General features: G+C 40.9%; 1 protein-coding gene across 14 annotated transcripts in view; it reads left to right on the top strand.

The window, feature by feature from the left end:
• The first annotated feature begins 407 nt into the window (after nt 1-407).
• LOC143860232 (protein VAC14 homolog) overlaps nt 408-18,755 on the top strand; it is a 45,409-nt gene continuing 27,061 nt past the window's right edge. For 6 of the 14 annotated variants that reach the window (XR_013239639.1, XR_013239638.1, XR_013239636.1 and 3 more), the window contains exons 1-11: nt 410-838; nt 1,363-1,457; nt 1,594-1,659; nt 3,941-4,060; nt 4,160-4,200; nt 4,544-4,638; nt 5,060-5,146; nt 5,371-5,478; nt 5,676-5,764; nt 5,999-6,080; nt 7,151-7,216. Coding sequence is in view for 2 of the 14 variants with exons in the window: in XM_077370796.1 (XP_077226911.1) it covers nt 4,555-4,638; nt 5,060-5,146; nt 5,371-5,478; nt 5,676-5,764; nt 5,999-6,080; nt 7,151-7,216 (516 nt within the window). In the remaining 12 variants the exon portion in view is untranslated. Of the gene's footprint in view, nt 839-1,362; nt 1,458-1,593; nt 1,660-3,940; nt 4,061-4,159; nt 4,201-4,305; nt 4,448-4,543; nt 4,639-5,059; nt 5,147-5,370; nt 5,479-5,675; nt 5,765-5,998; nt 6,081-7,150; nt 7,217-18,755 lie in introns of all 14 variants that reach the window. The other 8 variants (XR_013239647.1, XR_013239645.1, XM_077370796.1 and 5 more) reach the window with 5 other exon arrangements.

Below are 18,755 nucleotides of genomic sequence, written 5' to 3'. Positions count from 1 at the left end.
TTCAAATTCAAAATAGGGAGTCTTCTGTAGTTTAAAATCTCAAAGCTGAGATCCAAGCAGTCAGTATTCCATATGGGAAGTTTCAAATATATCCAAAACGTTTCATTACCCTCGAGAGCCCGCATGGTTTGCAATGGTGCAGGGATATATTCGTCATTCTATTATTGTAGGGACTCCCTCGTCATTCATCTCCAAAAGAGGGAGTCTTTTTTTGTAACTCAAAGCGGAAGTCCAGCCAGTGGGTTCGCCATATTCGAAATTCCAAATCTATCCAAGCCGATTGATACATACCTATTTTGCCATTCAAAACCCCAGAGCCCCTATTGCTTGCAATTCCTAGGAGGGATATCTTCGTCATTCTATTTATAGTGCAGTCGTATTTCTGTAAATTTACTAATTTCGGCTCCTCCAGCTTTAAATGCGGTTGCCGAGACGACCAACGGTGAACGAAGAGGCGTTGAGAGCCCAAAACAGAGAAGAAGGAAAAAAACAAATCCCTCGAACGATTCTTACTCAGTCTGATCCATGTTTCTAAAAACCTAGGGTTAGGGATTCTTCTCCCAGTCCCTCTCTATCTGTTCATAATTTCCGATTTAGCTATGGAGAATGCCGATTAGGGCACGTTAAATCTATTCACGAAGCTCGATCTGAAAGAGATTCGTGAGATGTTCCGATTCGAAGAAGAGAAGAAGTTGTGAAAACGACTCCTGATCCTCGCCCTTTGATTCTTCTCCGGTTCCCAAAATCCATGGCCGAAGCTCTGTCGATAATTTCGGCAGCTGTTCTTCGTAATCTCGCTGACAAGCTCTAAGAGAAGCGGAAGAATGCCGCCCTAGAGGTATGCACCTATCCTTATCTAGGGTTTGAAATGGCTCAGGGCGTTTAAATTGGCCATTTTCCGCCCTAGGGGTATGCACCTATCTTAATCTAGGGTTTGAAATGGCTTAGGTTGTTCAAATTGGCCATTTTCTGCCCTAGAGGTATGCACCTATCTTTATATAGGGTTTGAAATGGCTTAGAGCGTTCAAATTGGCCATTTTCTGCCCTAGAGTTATGCTCCTATCTTCATCTAGGCTTTGAAATGGCTTAGAGCGTTCAAATTGGCCTTTTTCTGCCCTAGAGGTATGCTCCTATCCTTAATCTAGGGTCTGAAATGGCTTAGGGCGTTCAAATTGGCCATTTTCTGCCCTAGAGGTATGCTCCTATCTTCATCTAGGGTCTGAAATGGCTTAGGGCGTTCAAAATGACCATTTTCTGCCCTAGAGGTATGCGCCTATCTTTATCTGGGGTTTTAAATGGATTTAGGGCGTTCAAGTTGGCCTCAATCAACTTTTGAATTTGTTTTGTTATTTTGTAATGCAGCTTGCGGCAGCAGGAGATCATGACAAGATAACAGCGGTGATCAATCTCTTAACTACAGAGTTCACATACTCCCCCCTCGAGTGAATCATCGGAAGGTTTGCATTTCTTTTAGATTTCTCTCTCATCTTTTTACAATATATTAATTATTTGTTTTTGCTCGAGGCAGAGAAATTTACCACTTGAATGTTAATTTATTAATGAAAGTGTTTTCTGTTTATTATTTTTTGGTAGGGTGGTTTGATAGGGCTTGCTGCAGCAATGGTTGGTTTGACATCAGGAGCTGCTCAGCATCTTGAGGTAAGGAATTTGAGAAATGAATTATGTTTTTTAGTTTTCCACTTTTTAGTTTTTATTTGCCCTTAGTTTCGTAACTTAGAATTTAATGTAACACAGCTAAGTATAGCTGAAGATTCATTAGTTTCGCAACTTAGAATTTAACGTAACACAGCTAAGTATTGCTGAAGATCCATTAGTTTCGCAACTTAGAATGGCCCACGATCAAATTAGTACTTTTGACTCCATGGGATCTATGGGTTGCGTGCTGAAACCAGCTTTCTAGCGATCCCGTACTTTTCTTGGTCTGTAAAGTTCTACTAGCTAACACCATTCAAAAAGAAAAAAGTTCCACTCTCTAACTTCTAACTATGATGAATGTGCAGCTACTCTTGGTTCTTGGATGCTATAAATCGAGCCCATATCAGCTCATTGACGTTTTTCCAAATTTAAAACTAGAAGCATGTCATGTTGCTGAACTCTTTAGCCTTGTATTCTTAGCTACTCTTGGCTCAATATTATATTCTTTAACCCTAAAATCATCCATGAAACAATTAGACTGTTATTTGGAGGCCCAATAGATGACGTTTTGCATATTTTTTTCATACTTTTGTTTATGAATAGCTCAAGGCTTGCTTTCAAAAAAAAAAAAGAATAGCTCAAGGCTAGTAATCCTCGATATCTTCTCTTTTGTTATTATTTTTTTTGTAATTTTTTGCTTTGGTTTGGTTACATATTGGTTTTTTTCCCTTTCCATTTCAAACGCTGACCATTTTGTCTTCTTTTCGTGTGAGACAATTTTAAGGTACTTTTCTCTGTGTCAGTTTTTTTTTCCCTTAGCTTCTTTATTCTCCCCGGGGCCAAAATGTGGGATTTATTCTTGTTGGTAATCCATGATATGCCTTACGTGGTAAGGACTTCCATATCCAAAATCCCATTTTAAAATCAGAGAACAATATCTATCTAGTGATCTCTATGCTTCTAACAGCTCTTTCATTCCTATAGGCAACATCCATTGCCCGGTGCCTTGCCATGTAAATTGCATACAATAGGTCCTGCATCTCATACTAATCTGTCAGTTCTCATCTCTTGATGGTGGCCTTCCTGTGCAGGGTCTATATCTCTGTTCCTTCATGTTAAACCGCTTGCAACTCTATCCTTGTGTGTTGTGATTGGCTGCAAGTTCAAGCAGTTTAGGATCCACCTAGTTTTGTAGACATCTCTGGGGCATATTGTGTCTGAAAAGGGTTCTTGTCTATTCCCAATGTAGAGTCACAAATCAAAATACACCGGATATAATCTTCAAACTCACTCTATGCTAACTGCAGTGGATCAGCTCTAATCCACAACTGGCTTAAATAACCCCATGTGGAATAGCTTTTTGAGATGAATTTGAATGGCATACATTGTCCATGCCCTATTGAGCTACCTGAAACTGGGGACACAACCCCCCCTGTCTTGTAGGTCTAAACACCTCACTCTAAGTGAGGAACATGGGTTGTACACTGGTTTCTTTCTCTTTCTCATTTTTCTTATTTTCCATGAAACTATTTCATATAATTGCTTAGAACTTGGATTCAGCTGGTTGTGCGTCAATAACTGAACTGATTATTAACTTCTCCGATTCACTTAAAAGAAAAAAAGGGGACTTTATCAATAAGATTTGTTGCCATAAAGAACAAAGAAAAAAGACAAAAAGGGGACGGTGTAAATTTTAGAACTGCTGATGCTTTGCTTGTGCATCTGAATTTCAGATTGGTTGGTTGGTCTTAGATGAACCTGTTGTTTTAATAAAATCCATCTGTTGTAAAAAAGTGTCCTAGATGAGTCTGAGTGGGGTCAATACATGAACTGCATGTGTGGGTAAATCTGACTTGATTGTGTGATCATGATTCGAGCATTTAGGATTTATAGTGTCCATATCGGTTGAAAACCATTTAAAATTGTTATTGCATGGATAAAGCCACAGTAGTATCCAGGCTTTTATGTCTAGGGTTCTAATTTCAATCTTCGCATGTAGTTTTTTTTATGCTAGATTATTATCTTCCTTTCTTTTCCTAGACATTCTTTAAATAATTTATTTCTTTTGGATGTAATCTCTCAACAAATCGTACCACCCGTGCTTAATTCATTTTCTGACCAAGATAGTAGGGTTCGCTATTATGCTTATGAAGCACTGTATAACATAGCAAAGGTAACAGTGAATCAACTGGATTTTATTTTATGCCTTTGATTTTCCTAGATGTTACTAGTGCCGTTTATTTAATATGTATGGGGCCTAACGTATACTTTACCTGTTGAGCAGGTTGTAAGAGGAGATTTCATTGTATTCTATCATCAGATATTTGATGCACTCTGTACGCTTTCAGCAGACTCAGATTCCAATGTTCAGAATACTGCTCATCTTCTAGACCGGCTTGTAAAGGTTACCTGTTACCTTGATCTTTTGTTGACTCGTCTGTTGGGTTGTGTCAAATGTCAATCATCATATGAAAATATACATGCAAATTTTAATTGTTTTCAGATTTGATGCCAGGATATTGTGACTGAAAGTGATCAATTCAGGTACCTTTTCTTGCCTCGTTCAATCTTTTTTTAGGTTTAGATGTCAAAATTTTGTATACAAATTATAAAATTGGAAGATATGGTTGGTATGATTTATTTTTTCAGCATCGAAGAATTTATACCTCTGCTAAGGGAGCGCATGAATGTTCTTAATCCTTATGTCCGGCAATTTTTGGTGGGATGGATCACCGTATTGCATAGTGTTCCTGATATTGATATGCTTGGTTTTCTCCAGATTTTCTTGATTGTAAATATGCCCCAATTACAAATTACACCTCCTTGGAGCTACATGGATTTTTGTTTTACTGAAACTACATTCTAGTTGACAGGGACTCACTTTCAGGTTTATTCAACATGCTAAGCGACTCCAGTCATGAAATACGACAACAGGCTGATTCTGCAGTTTCTGAATTTCTCCAAGAGATAAAGGATTCTCCAGTAAGTCTTTATTCTCTAGGCGTGAAAATGTTTTGGACTATTTTTTTTTTTTTTGAAATGGCACAATATATTAGATTAGAACGGAACCGAGATGGTCCAATTACAAAGAAGCGAATAAAAATAGAGGAAGCAAATAGAAAAACAATATATCTCAAGGCGGAAGATCGTCATGTTTTGGACTCTTTTTACAATGCTGTTTTTGCCCGTTTTCTTCTTCTTTTCCTGGAAGAATATTATCAAACATTCACATCTTTCCCTTGGAATTGCATGATGGATTTATATTTATTTTATAGTTTTGACAAGAAATTGCTGATAATAATTAGTATCTGTTTTGATCAAGTATTTTAAAAAATAGCAAATTTAAAAGTTTATAATGGTTCTTGTCTTTTAATCTTCTGACCAAAGTAGCGGTACTATGAAGTCTGTAGATTATGGTCGCATGGCAGAAATATTGGTACAGAGGGCTGCTTCTTCCACTGAATTGACCCTGCTGACAGCTATCACATGGGTAAGGATATAAGCTTATTGCAACAAGAATCATGAAGCTATTTCTCTCATATTTATGCCTGTTTCTTCAATCCATTCTCCAAGCTCATCAGTGTAAGTGACTTTCTCTTGGAAAAGGATGGGTGATCTCACTGGTTCTAGTGTTCTACTGCTAGTTATTGAATATCCATTGGATGTTGTATTTCAGACAGTAACCGAGTACAACTCATTTACTCTATTGTGCAGATAAATGAATTTGTAAAACTTGGGGGAGACCAGCTCGTTCCTTATTATGCTGACATTTTGGGAGCTATTTTACCCTGCATATCTGATAAAGAAGAGAAAATAAGAGTTGTAAGTTCTTTTTTCCTTTTCCCATACGTCCAACCACATGCACATAACCAATCAACCAAAAAAATAAAAAGTAAAAAAGAGGGTGGTAAATTGATTCCTAATTTGTTTATCTCAAATTGTAATCACAATACATGTAATTGCATGCTTTTTTTGGAGCATTGACCGTCCCGCACACTTTATCCTATTTATTTGCTTAGGTTGCCCGTAAAACCAATGAAGAGCTTCGTGCAATTAGGGCTGACCCAGCTGAGGGATTTGATGTGGGAGCCATCCTCTCCATTGCAAGGTGTAGTTTTTGTCACCTGGAAAAACAGCTAGGTTTAAAGGGTACTGATGTCCCCAGAACTTAGTATACCTCTTGCGTGCTTCGAAAAGAGCAACAATAGGAAACTGTAAAAAAGAGGTTCCTTGTTTCATGTTATAATTAGGTGCATGAGACACTGTTCATCCTGGATGAATTAGCAACATTTATAATATGATTAGATGGTGATTATATAGTTGTTGGTTTTTTTTTTGTCAGACAATTATCTAGTGAGATGGAAGCTACTCGAATTGAGGCTTTGCATTTGATTGCTACGCTTTTGGCAAGACATCGTACTGAGGTAATCATTTTTTTTTTTTCATACCATGTTAATGTATGCACATGTTGTAGCATACATATTGATCTTTCGTGTTAGTTTTCAGAATTAGTCTTTACTATTGTGTTCACTGCTGCTAATATCATTTTTGAGATTTTAGAGTTTATAATGGAACATTGGCAAATGTTTTGGTAGCTAAGAAAAATGTTGTTGCTACGCTTAAAAAAATGAAAAAAAAAGATTATTGCTGATGAGGTTGCTATTGAGGCTGGATGGGTTTGTATATGCTAGCTTTCCCTTTTGTGGGACACAACCCTTTCTTTGTGATGTTCCTTGATCTGTACGTCACTCTACTGATTCATGATTTTCTTTTTCAATTATTATATTTTGAATGGTCAAGAGATTCATTAAGAAAAAAGACCGAGATGGTCAAGATACAAGAACGAATAGGAAATAGAAAATAAAGAACAATGAGGAGAACAAATTATGGCAGTAAGAAGTCAAATTATTCAAAGGACGACAAAAACACTCCTTCCTTGTCTAACTTACCTGCCTCCCCATTAGCCGATTTCCTTATATGGCGAAAGGAGATATTTGAGGAACTTGTAATATCTTGATCGTATATGGTATATGGTATATGGTCACTTGATCGTGAACAATTCGGACTTTATGAACAATTCGAACTTCTTCAGATCGTATATGGTCATCCATCAATATACCACTTAAATTTTCTCAACTGCATGTGGTGACCTCTAGAGAGGGTATTTGCGCATGTGTTACCTTGTTGATCTTTTTCTTCTTGTAATTTGTATCTTGTGCATGGTTCAAATTATATTGATGTACGCTATATTATTCCATTGAAAAATGTATTGCATTTTCACAAAAAATGTTGCTCGAAAATTTCCTAAACACAGTCATTTGGCCAAAGCTCGACTATAAATTCATATTGAGCATTGGTTTTTGAAGAGAGTTCTTCATAATGACCACTAACTATTCTCTATGTTATTGTTGTAATTATTCCTTTCTAAATCTGCTACTGTTTTTTTTTATGTTGAATGTTTTAAAGGTTGTGCTTGTGCTTGTGCTTGGAACAGGTCATATCTTTCTTGGACGACATCTTTGGCACCCTTCTCAAAGCACTATCTGATCCTTCTGATGAGGTAATTCCTTTTCTTAAGTTTTCTTATTTTTTGATAGTTCCATCCATGGTTTTAAATCTCGGACGAAATTCGAAAGTGTGGGGACCAAAACCGAATTTTCCCGAAATTTCGGAATTTCGGTCCGAATTTTTTAGAAAATGTCATTTAAAAAATAAATAAAGAAATGTTACAAAATTTCGGCCGAAATTTTGGAAATTCGGTCCGAAATTTTGGATTTTCGTGAGGTCCGAAATCAGTACCGAAACCGAAATTTAAAACCTTGGTTCCATCACAAACCCTTCTCAGTTTGTCTTTCATTTAATGTATTTTCTTAGCCCTAATAAGCATGATGCTTGCGACTGGCTTCAAAAAATTTGGTTTTCATTATCTAGAATGCTCAATATTACGTAGTTGTTGCCATGTTTTATTGTTTTATCATTTGCAATTTCTGGTAGAAATACTTAAATCTCACCATTCAAAAAAAAAAAAAAAAAACTTAAATCTCAGTGAAGTCTGCCGTTGTTCTTTGTGAGCCTCTTTTATTTTTTGAAAATTCAAGATTGTCTAGTGCTCTGCCAGAAATAACTTCGGTTACTAAAGTGTTCCCTAACTTAACATGTAAAAGAAAATTCAAGATTGTCTAGTGATCGAATTTAAACTCTCCAATGAGGCGGAGGTCCAGCCTTTTAAGGCTGGTATAAGTTATGATTGTTGTGCCCATAAGTTGTTGATTGTAGAAGGTGCTTCTCATAACATGATTGTGGCCTTGCCCTGGAGATTCATAGATGCTCTCTATGAAGTGGCATAATGCATACAAAATGAACGTGTAGTTTTTCTTTTCCTTTTTTTTTTGTGAGGCAAAGAGTTATTTTATTAAGAACAAACAACTTATAAAAGGGGTAAAGATTGCCTTGTGAGAGGTTTTGTTACGAAGGAAATCACTATCTTGCTCAAATACTTCGTTTCACGAAGTCTAAGTTGAAGGGGTGGTCGATAAAGTTGTTCAGCTTGTCGTGTTACAAGTTACAAGAAAGATAAGATTCTTGAGAAAATCTGTCTTCTACATAAAAAGAACGGGATGCTCATATATGCGATTTTGAGTTGAGTGGCAGGGAGGCACCCTGATGATAAGAGCAAGTGGTGCTAACGTGCTAGGACTGAATGGTTGCAAGATGGGCATAAGAACACTACTTACTTTCAGAACATTGCCACTGCTAGAAGAAGAGCCACTTGAATCCAGGGCATGCTTAGGATCTTGATGTGCTAATCCAGCCTCTATTTATGGTGATGTTTTCTTCTATTAGTCTCTTTATTTGGCAGAGAGAGGCATTAAACCTAAGATGGAGGGGATTTTGTTCGAACTTTGATTTCTTGGATGATAGGAGTACTGAAAATATAGAGAAGCCATTCACCGTTGAGGAAGTCCAGAAGGCTATCTTGGTTGTCTCAAGGGGGGATCGGGCTCTTGGGCCAGATGGTTTCTGCTTGGCTTTCGTTCAGGTGCACGGAGGTGGCCAGTGTTGACACTTGGCTTATTTCATGGAGTTCTCTACTGTGGATCATGTTTTGACAGGAGTATCGATGCTTCTGTCGTCATTGTTCCTGAGATTGTTGCTTGAGAGGGTTATATTCAAGCCGTGGAAGAAAAATCCTTGGCGATGCGGTGGAAATCGTGTAAAATCACAAAACTTTAGGGAAATGCATGTAAACAATGGAAATCTATGCTAAAACTGCAGGAAATGTTAGAATAAGCACAAATACACATCACACAAGCAAGACAACTATCAATAACAGTTTAACAAGATCAAACACCTAATTACATGCGTGGTTGTGCATGTCTGGAACTGTTAGAAAAATGTCAGAGGAAGTCACTCCATTCAAGAGAACGCCACTCCATTCATAAATTTCATGAAGTAGGAGTACAATATAATGGTGGAAATTTATAGGATTTTCTAACAAAAAAAAAAAAAAAATTTTTTTGGAAAAAATCTTACTCCTTTAATCGGTATTTTGGGAAATAATAACTCACATAAAAAATTGGAAGCTAACATGCATATATTTAAAGTTTTTTTTTTAAAATCTAGTTTTTCCTGTATTAAAGGATTTTTAACAAAAATAAGTAAAATAATTATTTTTTAAAACAAAAAATCGGGTCCCATCAATCAGTACATCAGGAAAGAACTCACATTATAATAAAATTAAAAGCTAACATGTTTATGTGATTAGTTTTTATTTGAAAAGATATTTTTTCCAAAGTTCAAAGCCATAAATCCATGAAAAATAAAAATCCATGCATTAATTCATATCCAAATGCCTGAAATCAACAAATAGTTAATAGATTTGTGTCATAAGTAACAAAACAAGAAAAAACATAAAATAAGTACTTTCCAAGCAAAAATGTGAAACCCAACCTTCTTTATCCACTTTGGTCGAAATTTCAACATTTCAATCGAAGTTCTGTAATCTAAATACTAAAGTGGTAGTGCTTCAGTCGACATGGCCGAAACATTACTAAAATCTACACATGTTAGCCCGAAATTTTTTGCCTTCGGATATAATGTCGCCTCGGATACAATGTAGCCTCGGATAGAAGGTCGCTTCGGATATTATGTCGCCTTCGGATGCAATGTCGCCCTTGAGACAATGTTGCCGCGGATATAAACTTGCCTCGGATACAATGTTGCCCTTCAGCTACAATGTTGCTTCGGATATAATGTCGCCTCGAATACATTGTAGCATCGGATACTATTTTGACTTCGGATACAAGGTCACTTCGGATATTATGTTGCCTTTACATATAATGTCGCCTTGGATACAATGTAGCATCAGATACTATTTTGCTTTCGGATACGTCGCTTCGGATACTATGTCTCATTTGGATACAATGTCGCCTTGGATACAATGTTGCCTCGGATATAATGTTGACTCGGATACAATGTAGCCTCACATACTATGTTGCCTTAGGCTACAATGTCGCTTCAGATACTATGTTGCCTTCGGATATAATGTCGCCTCGGATAAATGTAGCCTCGGGTACTATTTTGCTTTCGGATACAAGGTTGCTTCGGATACTATATCTCCTTTGGATAGAATGTCGCCTCAGATATAACGTTGCCTCGGATACTATGTTGCCTTTGGGTACAATGTTGCTTCGGATACTATGTTGCCTTGGGATATAATGTTGCCTCGTATACTATTTTGCTTTTGGATACAAGGTCGCTTCGGATACTGTTGCCTTCGGATACAATGTTGCCTCAGATACAATGTTGCCTTGAATATAAAGTCGCCTGGGATACCATGTAGCCTCGGATACAATGTCGCTTCGGATACTATGTTGCCTTCGGATATAATGTCGCGTCGGATACTATTTTGCTTTCGGATACATGGTCGCTTCAGATACTATGTTGCCTTCGGATATAATGTCGCCTCGGATATGATGTAGCATCAGATACTATTTTGCTTTCGGATACAAGGTCGCTTCAGATATTATGTCACCTTCGGATACAATGTCGCATCGGATACAATGTTGCCTCGGATATTAAGTCGCATCGAATACAATGTTGCCCTTCGGCTACAATGTCGCTTTGGGTACAATGTCGCCTTCGGTTACCATGTCGCCTCGGATACAATGTTGCCTAGAAATATAAAGTTGGCTCGGATACATTGTAGCCTCAGATACTATGTTGCCTTCGGCTACAATGTCACTTCAGTTACTATATTGCCTTCAGATATAATGTCGCCTCAGATACTATTTTGCTTTCGGATACAAGGTCGCTCAATCTGATGAATTGGATAGGGAAGACAAAGGAAAAGGAATCCTGATAGCAAATGATGAGGATGTGCCTCAGAACCCAGAATTGGTAGGTTTTAATAAGTTCCTAGCTATGGGCGATGTATTGGGGATGTCCTACCATGAGAATCTAGGAAAAAGACGAGAAATGTACTAATCCATTCAATCTCGAGGAGTGAATGAGACAGCAGGGACAATCACAGAGGCCGAGCCAATAACTGAATCGCAAAATTAATGGGGGCCACTCGAAAAGTACAGAGATACTCTCAGTAAAGGAAAATTTGTGTTCGAATTGTTGTATATAATTTTAGGTCAATTAAGCTCTGTTTAGATATGCGGATAGAAGTAGGAGGGAAGGAAATTAATTGCAGAAAGCTGGAAGATGCAAGTACGAAGCTCAATGATTTGTGTATGGTTTAATTTCAGTAGTCGCTTTTAACTGTTGGGGGAACCTGTACAGGGTTCTTGTTTAAGCTGATGGTTTCTCTTGGACCCATTAGTCTTGACTCGAGAAGTCTTTTGTCTAGACTCCTCCCCTGTACACTTTTGCCTTGCTATGTTGTCTCTTGAATGTCTTGAAGGCTGTAGGTTCTTAGAAATGCAGGTTGGCTTTGGTTAGAAAGACATAGACTAAGGTATTCAAGTAATCCCATTGAACTCGTTAAGAAAGGTTGCCAATGTCAGAAAGAGAGGAGGAGGTGTAGAACCAGAATGGGGGTGTCTCTTGTTAACACCATCGAAATTTTCCATAGATTCTTGGATTTCAAGGGCTTGGAAGGGATTTGTAGAGAGGCTTTCTTCTTGTGAGGGCCTAATTTTCGCCAGGGTGTTTTGGTGGACTTTTGGTTCTTCCAGTTTAGCTGATGTGGCTGGGATGGAGGTTTGATTGAATGGAATGTCCTCCTAGGATTCCGGCATGGGTTTTTTCGGGACCCATTCTTTTCCGGGCTTTTGCCTGGCAAGAGTTTCGCGAGAGAGAGGACATGCTTATGGAGAATGGCCGAAGTCTTTGCATTCTTTGCAAGCCACAGGTTTCCAGTCATACTCGACTACTTGAATTTCTAGGTCCGTTGGGGTTCGGATTCGGACATGGTCTGGGAGAGAGCTTTCTGAGGAGACTTCAACACAGGCTCGGGCGTAACTTAGCCTTATGGATTCCGCTGTTGGGGTGTCCATGTATAATGGTTGGCCGATAATGCTGTCGACTTTTCCCAGAGCTGTTGGGTTGTCCAAAACTTGAGATCCAGAGCTGGAAACTTTATCCATATTGGGAGGGAGGAGAGAGTTTTCCTCTGTTGCGAGCAACCAGGCGCCCATCGTTGAAGAATCAGGGCTCTTCCCCCATAAGTGGTGGTTGGGGTTCGAGGATGCCAAAATTGAAAGCTTCGAAGGCTCCATCTCAAACTCAACAAAACGATTGAATAGCAACGAGAAGCCAGACCAACCTTCAGAAACCGGAGAAATGGTTGTCTCCAGTGATGTTCCAGTCACCATGACGGTGCTCAATCAACTTGCTCAACAATTTGGAGATGTCACTAACTCCTTCCAGCGAGTGTTGCGGAGACTTCCTCCAATGGCAGTTCCACCTCCAACCACCACTCCTCCCAATGTCGACACCCCTTCCCCCGACATTGCAGAAGAGCGTGGGTCATCTGAAGGCCGCAATCCCCGGAGCAGGATATTTCACCATCATCGGCAAGGATCGGCGTCGATCACAAGTCCGCTGTTGAATCTCAGCCAAACGGCCCAAACGAACCATCCCAGAAGACGTGATGAACCGGCAGAACCGATACTTGCGAACTTCGCTCATCAAGAACAACCTCAAGCTCAGAAAACTCCAACCCGGAATGATCGTCAGATGGAGGGCTCCACCATCGTCGCTGACCTTCAGCACTAGATAAAAGAACTCCAACAGCAGATGAAAACACCATGCGACCCGGACCTCTTGGCTAAGTGGGACAGCGAGGTCGCTTCTCCCTTTGTTCCAAGAATCACCAACGCCACCATCGCCACAAATTTCGATATGCCTTGATTGGATCTATACGATGGGGCGACCGATCCAATGGAATTCCTCTGAACTTACTGACGGGCAATGGTTCTCCGAAACGCAACCGATGCAACGATGGGCAAAGCCTTGTCCGCGTATCTAAAGAAAGATGTGAGCAACTGGTACAGCCGGTTGAAGCCCAACTCCATCGAAACGTTCCATGAACTCGGGAAAGAATTCGCTACCTATTTTGTGAATAGTCGGCTCCGACAGAAACCAGCGGACACCCTCCTGGCTTTAAGACAAGGACGTGATGAAACCCTCCTGATGTTCATCAGCCGGTTCCGCTCAGAACTTCATCAAATCAAGTAACCTAATTTCGACATGGTCAGCCCCGCCCTTCGACACGCCATTCGGGATTGCAATATGAAAGTTTCCTTGAACGTTAATCCCCCACATGACCTCCAAGAGCTCATGGCCATTACCGACTGTTACATCAACAACGAAGAATCGTTCGCCATGGAGAGAGAACTGGAAATCGCTCGAGGGGGAGAAAAACAAAAGGACGAATCAAGGTCGGGTCCGAACCACCAGCAAGGACGACATAACGATCGACCGAGTCATCGAGCCCCGGTCCCACCCTTTGAAAGTGTCAACTACACCCCTTTGAATATCATAGTATCCAACATCATATACGAAATTTGAGACAGAGAGCCGATACAATGGCCTGCAAAGATGAGAAATACAGGGAAAAAGCATAACACCAGCAAGTACTGCCACTACCACCGGGACCATGGTCATACCACCGACAGTTGCTTCCACCTCAAAACGAGATCGAAAGACTCGCATGGCTCAGTTGAATCGATCGGTACCTCCAGAATCCACCCAAGAACCACTAGCAACCCAAATCTGAGGTCCACCGATCCTCGGACGAACGTCGCTCCTCCGGTCGACGACGCTGTCCAGAGCACAAGGTAGAAAGCAGCCGCTAAAGATCACCAGATCAGGGGATGGAAGCGCCCAAAATAGCCCGAAACATTGACACCATCTATGGCAGCCTCGCCTTAGGAGGACCAACTGAGGAAGGATGTGCAATCTACGCCGGACAAATCAACTCCGTGGAGACCCCATCAAAGAAACCACGGTCGGAACTAAAAGTTGATCTACCCATCACTTTCACCGCAAAGGATTACGAGGACATCCAACTCCCCCATGACGATGCTGTGGTAGTCCGCCTTGCCATCGCCAATTACAACGTTGGCAGAATCTTAATAGACACCGGAAACTCCGTCAACGTGTTAGACGAAATGCACATTTATAAGGACCGCCTAGAACCAATCAATTGGTCCATCTTCGGATTCTCTGGAGGAGAAATTAAAGTAAGAAGAAAAATCAAGAAACCGGTGATGTTCGGGACCTACCCCACCCAGAGGACTGTCATGCAGACTTTCTTGGTGGTGCGCGTACCTTCAACCTACAACGCGATCATCGGCAGACCCGCACTGAACGAACTCGGGGTAGTGGTCTCCACTGCCCACCTAAAATTGAAATTTTCAACGAGGCACGGGGTCGGGGAAGTCCGAGGCGACCAAGATAAGGCCCGAGTGTGCTACGCCAGCCTACTGAAAAAGAAGAAAGCCGCCAAAGAATCTTTCTCCATAGGCGGGACCAACCCTCGAATCGAGATGACGAGGGGAGAACCAGTAGAAGAACTCTCCAAAATCCCCCTTTTCCCAGAATCAGAAGATCGGACAGTCCAGATTGGGTCCCTCCTATCAAGTAAGGCTAGGACCGACCTTGTGGATTTTTTGAAGGCTAATTCGAATGTTTTTGCCTAATCCGCTTCAGACATGCAGGGAATCCCCTCCGATGTTGCAGTTCACAAATTAAATGTAGATCCGAACTCCAAACCCGTTAAGCAGAAAAATTGCAATTTCGCCACAGAAAGGCAAAAACACATCAAGGAAGTAGACAACCTCCTCAGTGCCGGGTTTATTAGAGAAATCCGACACCTGAAATGGCTCGCCAACGTCGTAATGGTGAAAAAATCGAGTGGGAAATGGCGAATCTACATCGACTTCACAGACCTCAGCAAGGCTTGCCCAAAGTACTGTTATCGGCTCCCCCGGATTGAGCACTGTAGGACATGAAATGTTGAGCTTTATGTACGCTTTCTCCGGATACAATCAGATCCAGATGTTCGGTCCCGATATCCCAAAAACCTCATTCGCACTGACCAAGGATTGTTTTGTTATGAGGTCATGCCTTCCGGCCTAAAAAATGCAGGAGCCACGTATCAACGTCTCTTCAACAAGATTTTTACAAATCAAATCGGACGAAACATGGAAGTTTACATCGATGACATGCTCGTGAAAAGCCTTGAAGCCAGGAACCATATTTCTGACCTCGAAGAAGCCTTTGTCGTACTCTGCCGGAACCAAATGAAATTAAACCCCTCAAAATGCGCCTTTGGGGTTACCTCCGGCAAGTTCCTCGACTTCATGGTTAGTCAGCGAGGAATCGAGGCCAACCCAGAAAAGATCAAGGCAATCTTGGAGATGACCCCCCTAGAAGGAGTTAGGGAAGTCCAAAGACTCATAATAGGAAGGATCGCTGCTCTCAGCCGATTCATGTCCAAATCTGTCAAGCGATGTTTACCCTTCTTCAAAACTCTCAGAAGAGTCAGAGATTTCTATTGGACAAGTGACTGTCAAACGACCTTCAAGCAACTGAAAGCCTACCTTCAAACCCCTCCATTACTCTCCAAGCCAGTACCGGGAGAGAGCCTATACCTCTATCTTGCTATAAGTCAAGCTGCAGTAAGCTCGATGCTTGTCTGACAGGAGTGCAAAACAGAGCAGCCCATCTACTACGTCAATAGAGTACTTCATGACGCAGAGACTCGGTACCAAGAGATAGAAAAGTTTACTTTCGCCGTCGTCATCTTAGCCAGGAAGCTCCGGCCATACTTCCAGGCACACCTGATAACTGTACTTACCGATCAACCTCTCCAAAAGATACTGCAGAAGCCTGACACTTCCGGGAGGCTAATCAACTGGGCGATCGAGTTAGGAGAATTCGATATCCAGGTAAAACCCTGTCCGCCATCAAGTCCCAGGTTCTGGCAGATTTCGTAGCGGAATGCACAGTACTGGTAAAAGAATCTCAAGACCAGAATGAAGAGCCTACCCCGACACGACTGGCCATGGGGCACCCTTGGATGCCCTAAGTGGATGGCTCGGCCAATGCTGCGGGGAGTGGCTTCGGTCTAGTGTTATCAGGACCCGATAATCTTTTAGTGGAATATGCCTTAACGCTGGATTTTAAGGTGTCCAACAACGAAGCGGAGTACGAAGCTCTCCTCACAGGGATCACTCTCACCATAGAACTGTGTCCGACCAATTGAGGGCCCACAGTGATTAACAGCTCATCGTTGGACAGGTTAACGGCATCTATGAAGCCAAAGAAACCAGAATGTTGAAGTACTTGGAAAGAGTGTGAAGTGAAATATCCACATTCACAGAATTCCAGATTGTCCAAATTCCTAGGACAATGAACACCCGGGCTGACGCATTATCCAAGATGGCGTCATCAGGAGCTGTTGAGCCAGCAATGTCTACACTGAAGTTCTTTCTCGACCAAGCATTGAAAGAGAAGTCATCCAGATTGAGGAGGAACCCAGTTGGATGGACCCGATACTCCAATACCTAGAAAACGGTACGCCTCAGGATCGAAAGGAAGCTCGCCGTCTAGTCTCCAAATCTGCCCACTACGTTTTGACGGTCGGATGCTCTACAAACATTCCTTCGCATGGCCCCTACTCAAATGCCTCCGACCTACAGCCGTCGACTTAGCAATGAGGGAGGTCCATGAAGGGATTTGCAGAGATCATTCAGGAGGCAAGGTCCTGGCCCACAAAATTCTCCGCCGGGGATTCTTCTGGCCAACACTTAAACAAGATGCCTCCGATTTCGTCAAAAAATGCGAACAATGCCAAAAGTTTGTGACATTGCCACGCCTTCCAGCGGCCCTTACAAGCCGAGAGCCAGCCCCATCCCCTTTGCCATGTGGGGCATGGACCTACTTGGCCTGTTCCAGAACTTCACCAGGGGGCATCCGATGATGTACGTAGCCATCGATTATTTCACCAAGTGGGTCGAAGCCAAAGCTGTGAAAAAAATCACCTCGAAGGAAATCGTGAACTTCTTCTACCACGACATCATTTGCCGATTCGGGATACCCAGAATCTTACCGTTAACGAGACTCAATTTGCAAGGACAATTTAAAGATTTTTGCGGAAGGCTCAGTAACGAACAAAGATTCACTTCAGTCGGTCATCCCTACGCCAATGGGTAGGTGGAAGTGACCAACCGGATCCTCCTCCAAGGGCTCAAGAAACGTGTGGAAAATGCCCGAGGATTGTGGGCCAAAGAACTGCCGAACGTACTTTGGGCATACTGAAATTCTAATAGGCAACCCAAGAGGGGGGGGTGAATTGGTTGTCTTTAAAGATTTTACCCTTTTTAAATCTTTTTTGTTTCACCCCAGTTTTAACTTTTCTCAATCAAGTTAGTTTGATTGATTAAGCTTAATAGCAATGATGTGAACTTTATTCCCTAGTTGATTTTATAACTTTATTAGAATGATGAGAGGCCTAATTAGCAAGAGATGAACATGCAATCTCAACTTAAGTGCTAATTACTATATGAATATGAAAGCACATACAAGAGAGAGTAAGAGAGATGTTTACCTATCACCAATCAAGAGAAGGAGGTAGAGAGTCAAAGAGATGAACACAAGGATTTTAAACTGGTTCGGGGCAAGCCCTACGTCCACTCTTCCAAGTTTGGCTCCTTGGGGATTTTCACTATACGATCATTCTTTCTTACCGGGCCGGATCAATGAACCCTCTTACAATGCGATTCACCTCTCTTAGCGGGCCGAATCGAAGACCCTTTATAAAACACTTGATTCTCCTCTCTTAACGGGCCGAATCGAAGACCCTCGTACAATGTCGAATTCACCTTTCTTCTAGGGCCGAATTGGAGACCCCTTCGCACCAATGCCGAATTCACCTTTCTTACGGGCTGAATCGAAGACCTGTGCTTACAATGATTGAAGAAGATAGAAGCACACTCTTTAGCCTATTGAAGTCTTGATTACATGTAATGACCACACCTTTTAATTTTCCTTTATTATTATTACTATTCTTAATAATAATATTAATTACTAATATTGAAAATTATATCTTTTTAAAATTCGTGTGAACTTTTTTACCGTCAGATTTCAGCATACTATAAATAGTAAATTTCGTTTTTACTATAAATGGTAAATTCCGATTTTTACTATATATAGTAAATTCCGTTTTTACTATATATAGTAAGTTCATTTTTACTATAAATAGTAAAATCCGTTTTTACTATAAATATTAAGTGGGTCCCACATGTTTTAAATAACTTTGAGTGATCTTAGATTGATAACTACACCCTTTTACAATAGTTTAAACGAAGAAGGACTCTTGCTTTATTAGAAGTAGACTATGATTAGGGAACCCAACATGTGGGTTTATAAAAACAACCCACCATGGGTTATTTAAACCCATGGACGCCCCCTTCTCCGCAAAAATGATTTGGAGAGACCATGAAAGAGAAAGAGAGAAGAATAGAAGAAGAAGAAGAGGTTCGTTCTTCTATTTGATTTTCATCTTCGAGTAAGTGTCCGAAAAACCCTTTTTTTCATATTCCTTGTTCGAATTGTGTGTGTTTGCTTTTCTTTGTTCTTAA

This window comes from Tasmannia lanceolata, unplaced genomic scaffold (genome assembly GCF_043159265.1).
Source record: "Tasmannia lanceolata isolate RefF3 unplaced genomic scaffold, GAP_Taslan_0.1 ptg000037l, whole genome shotgun sequence".
Lineage (NCBI taxonomy): Eukaryota > Viridiplantae > Streptophyta > Magnoliopsida > Canellales > Winteraceae > Tasmannia > Tasmannia lanceolata.
The sequence above is the reverse complement of the archived record's forward strand: the minus strand, read 5'-3'. Positions and strand labels throughout refer to the sequence as shown.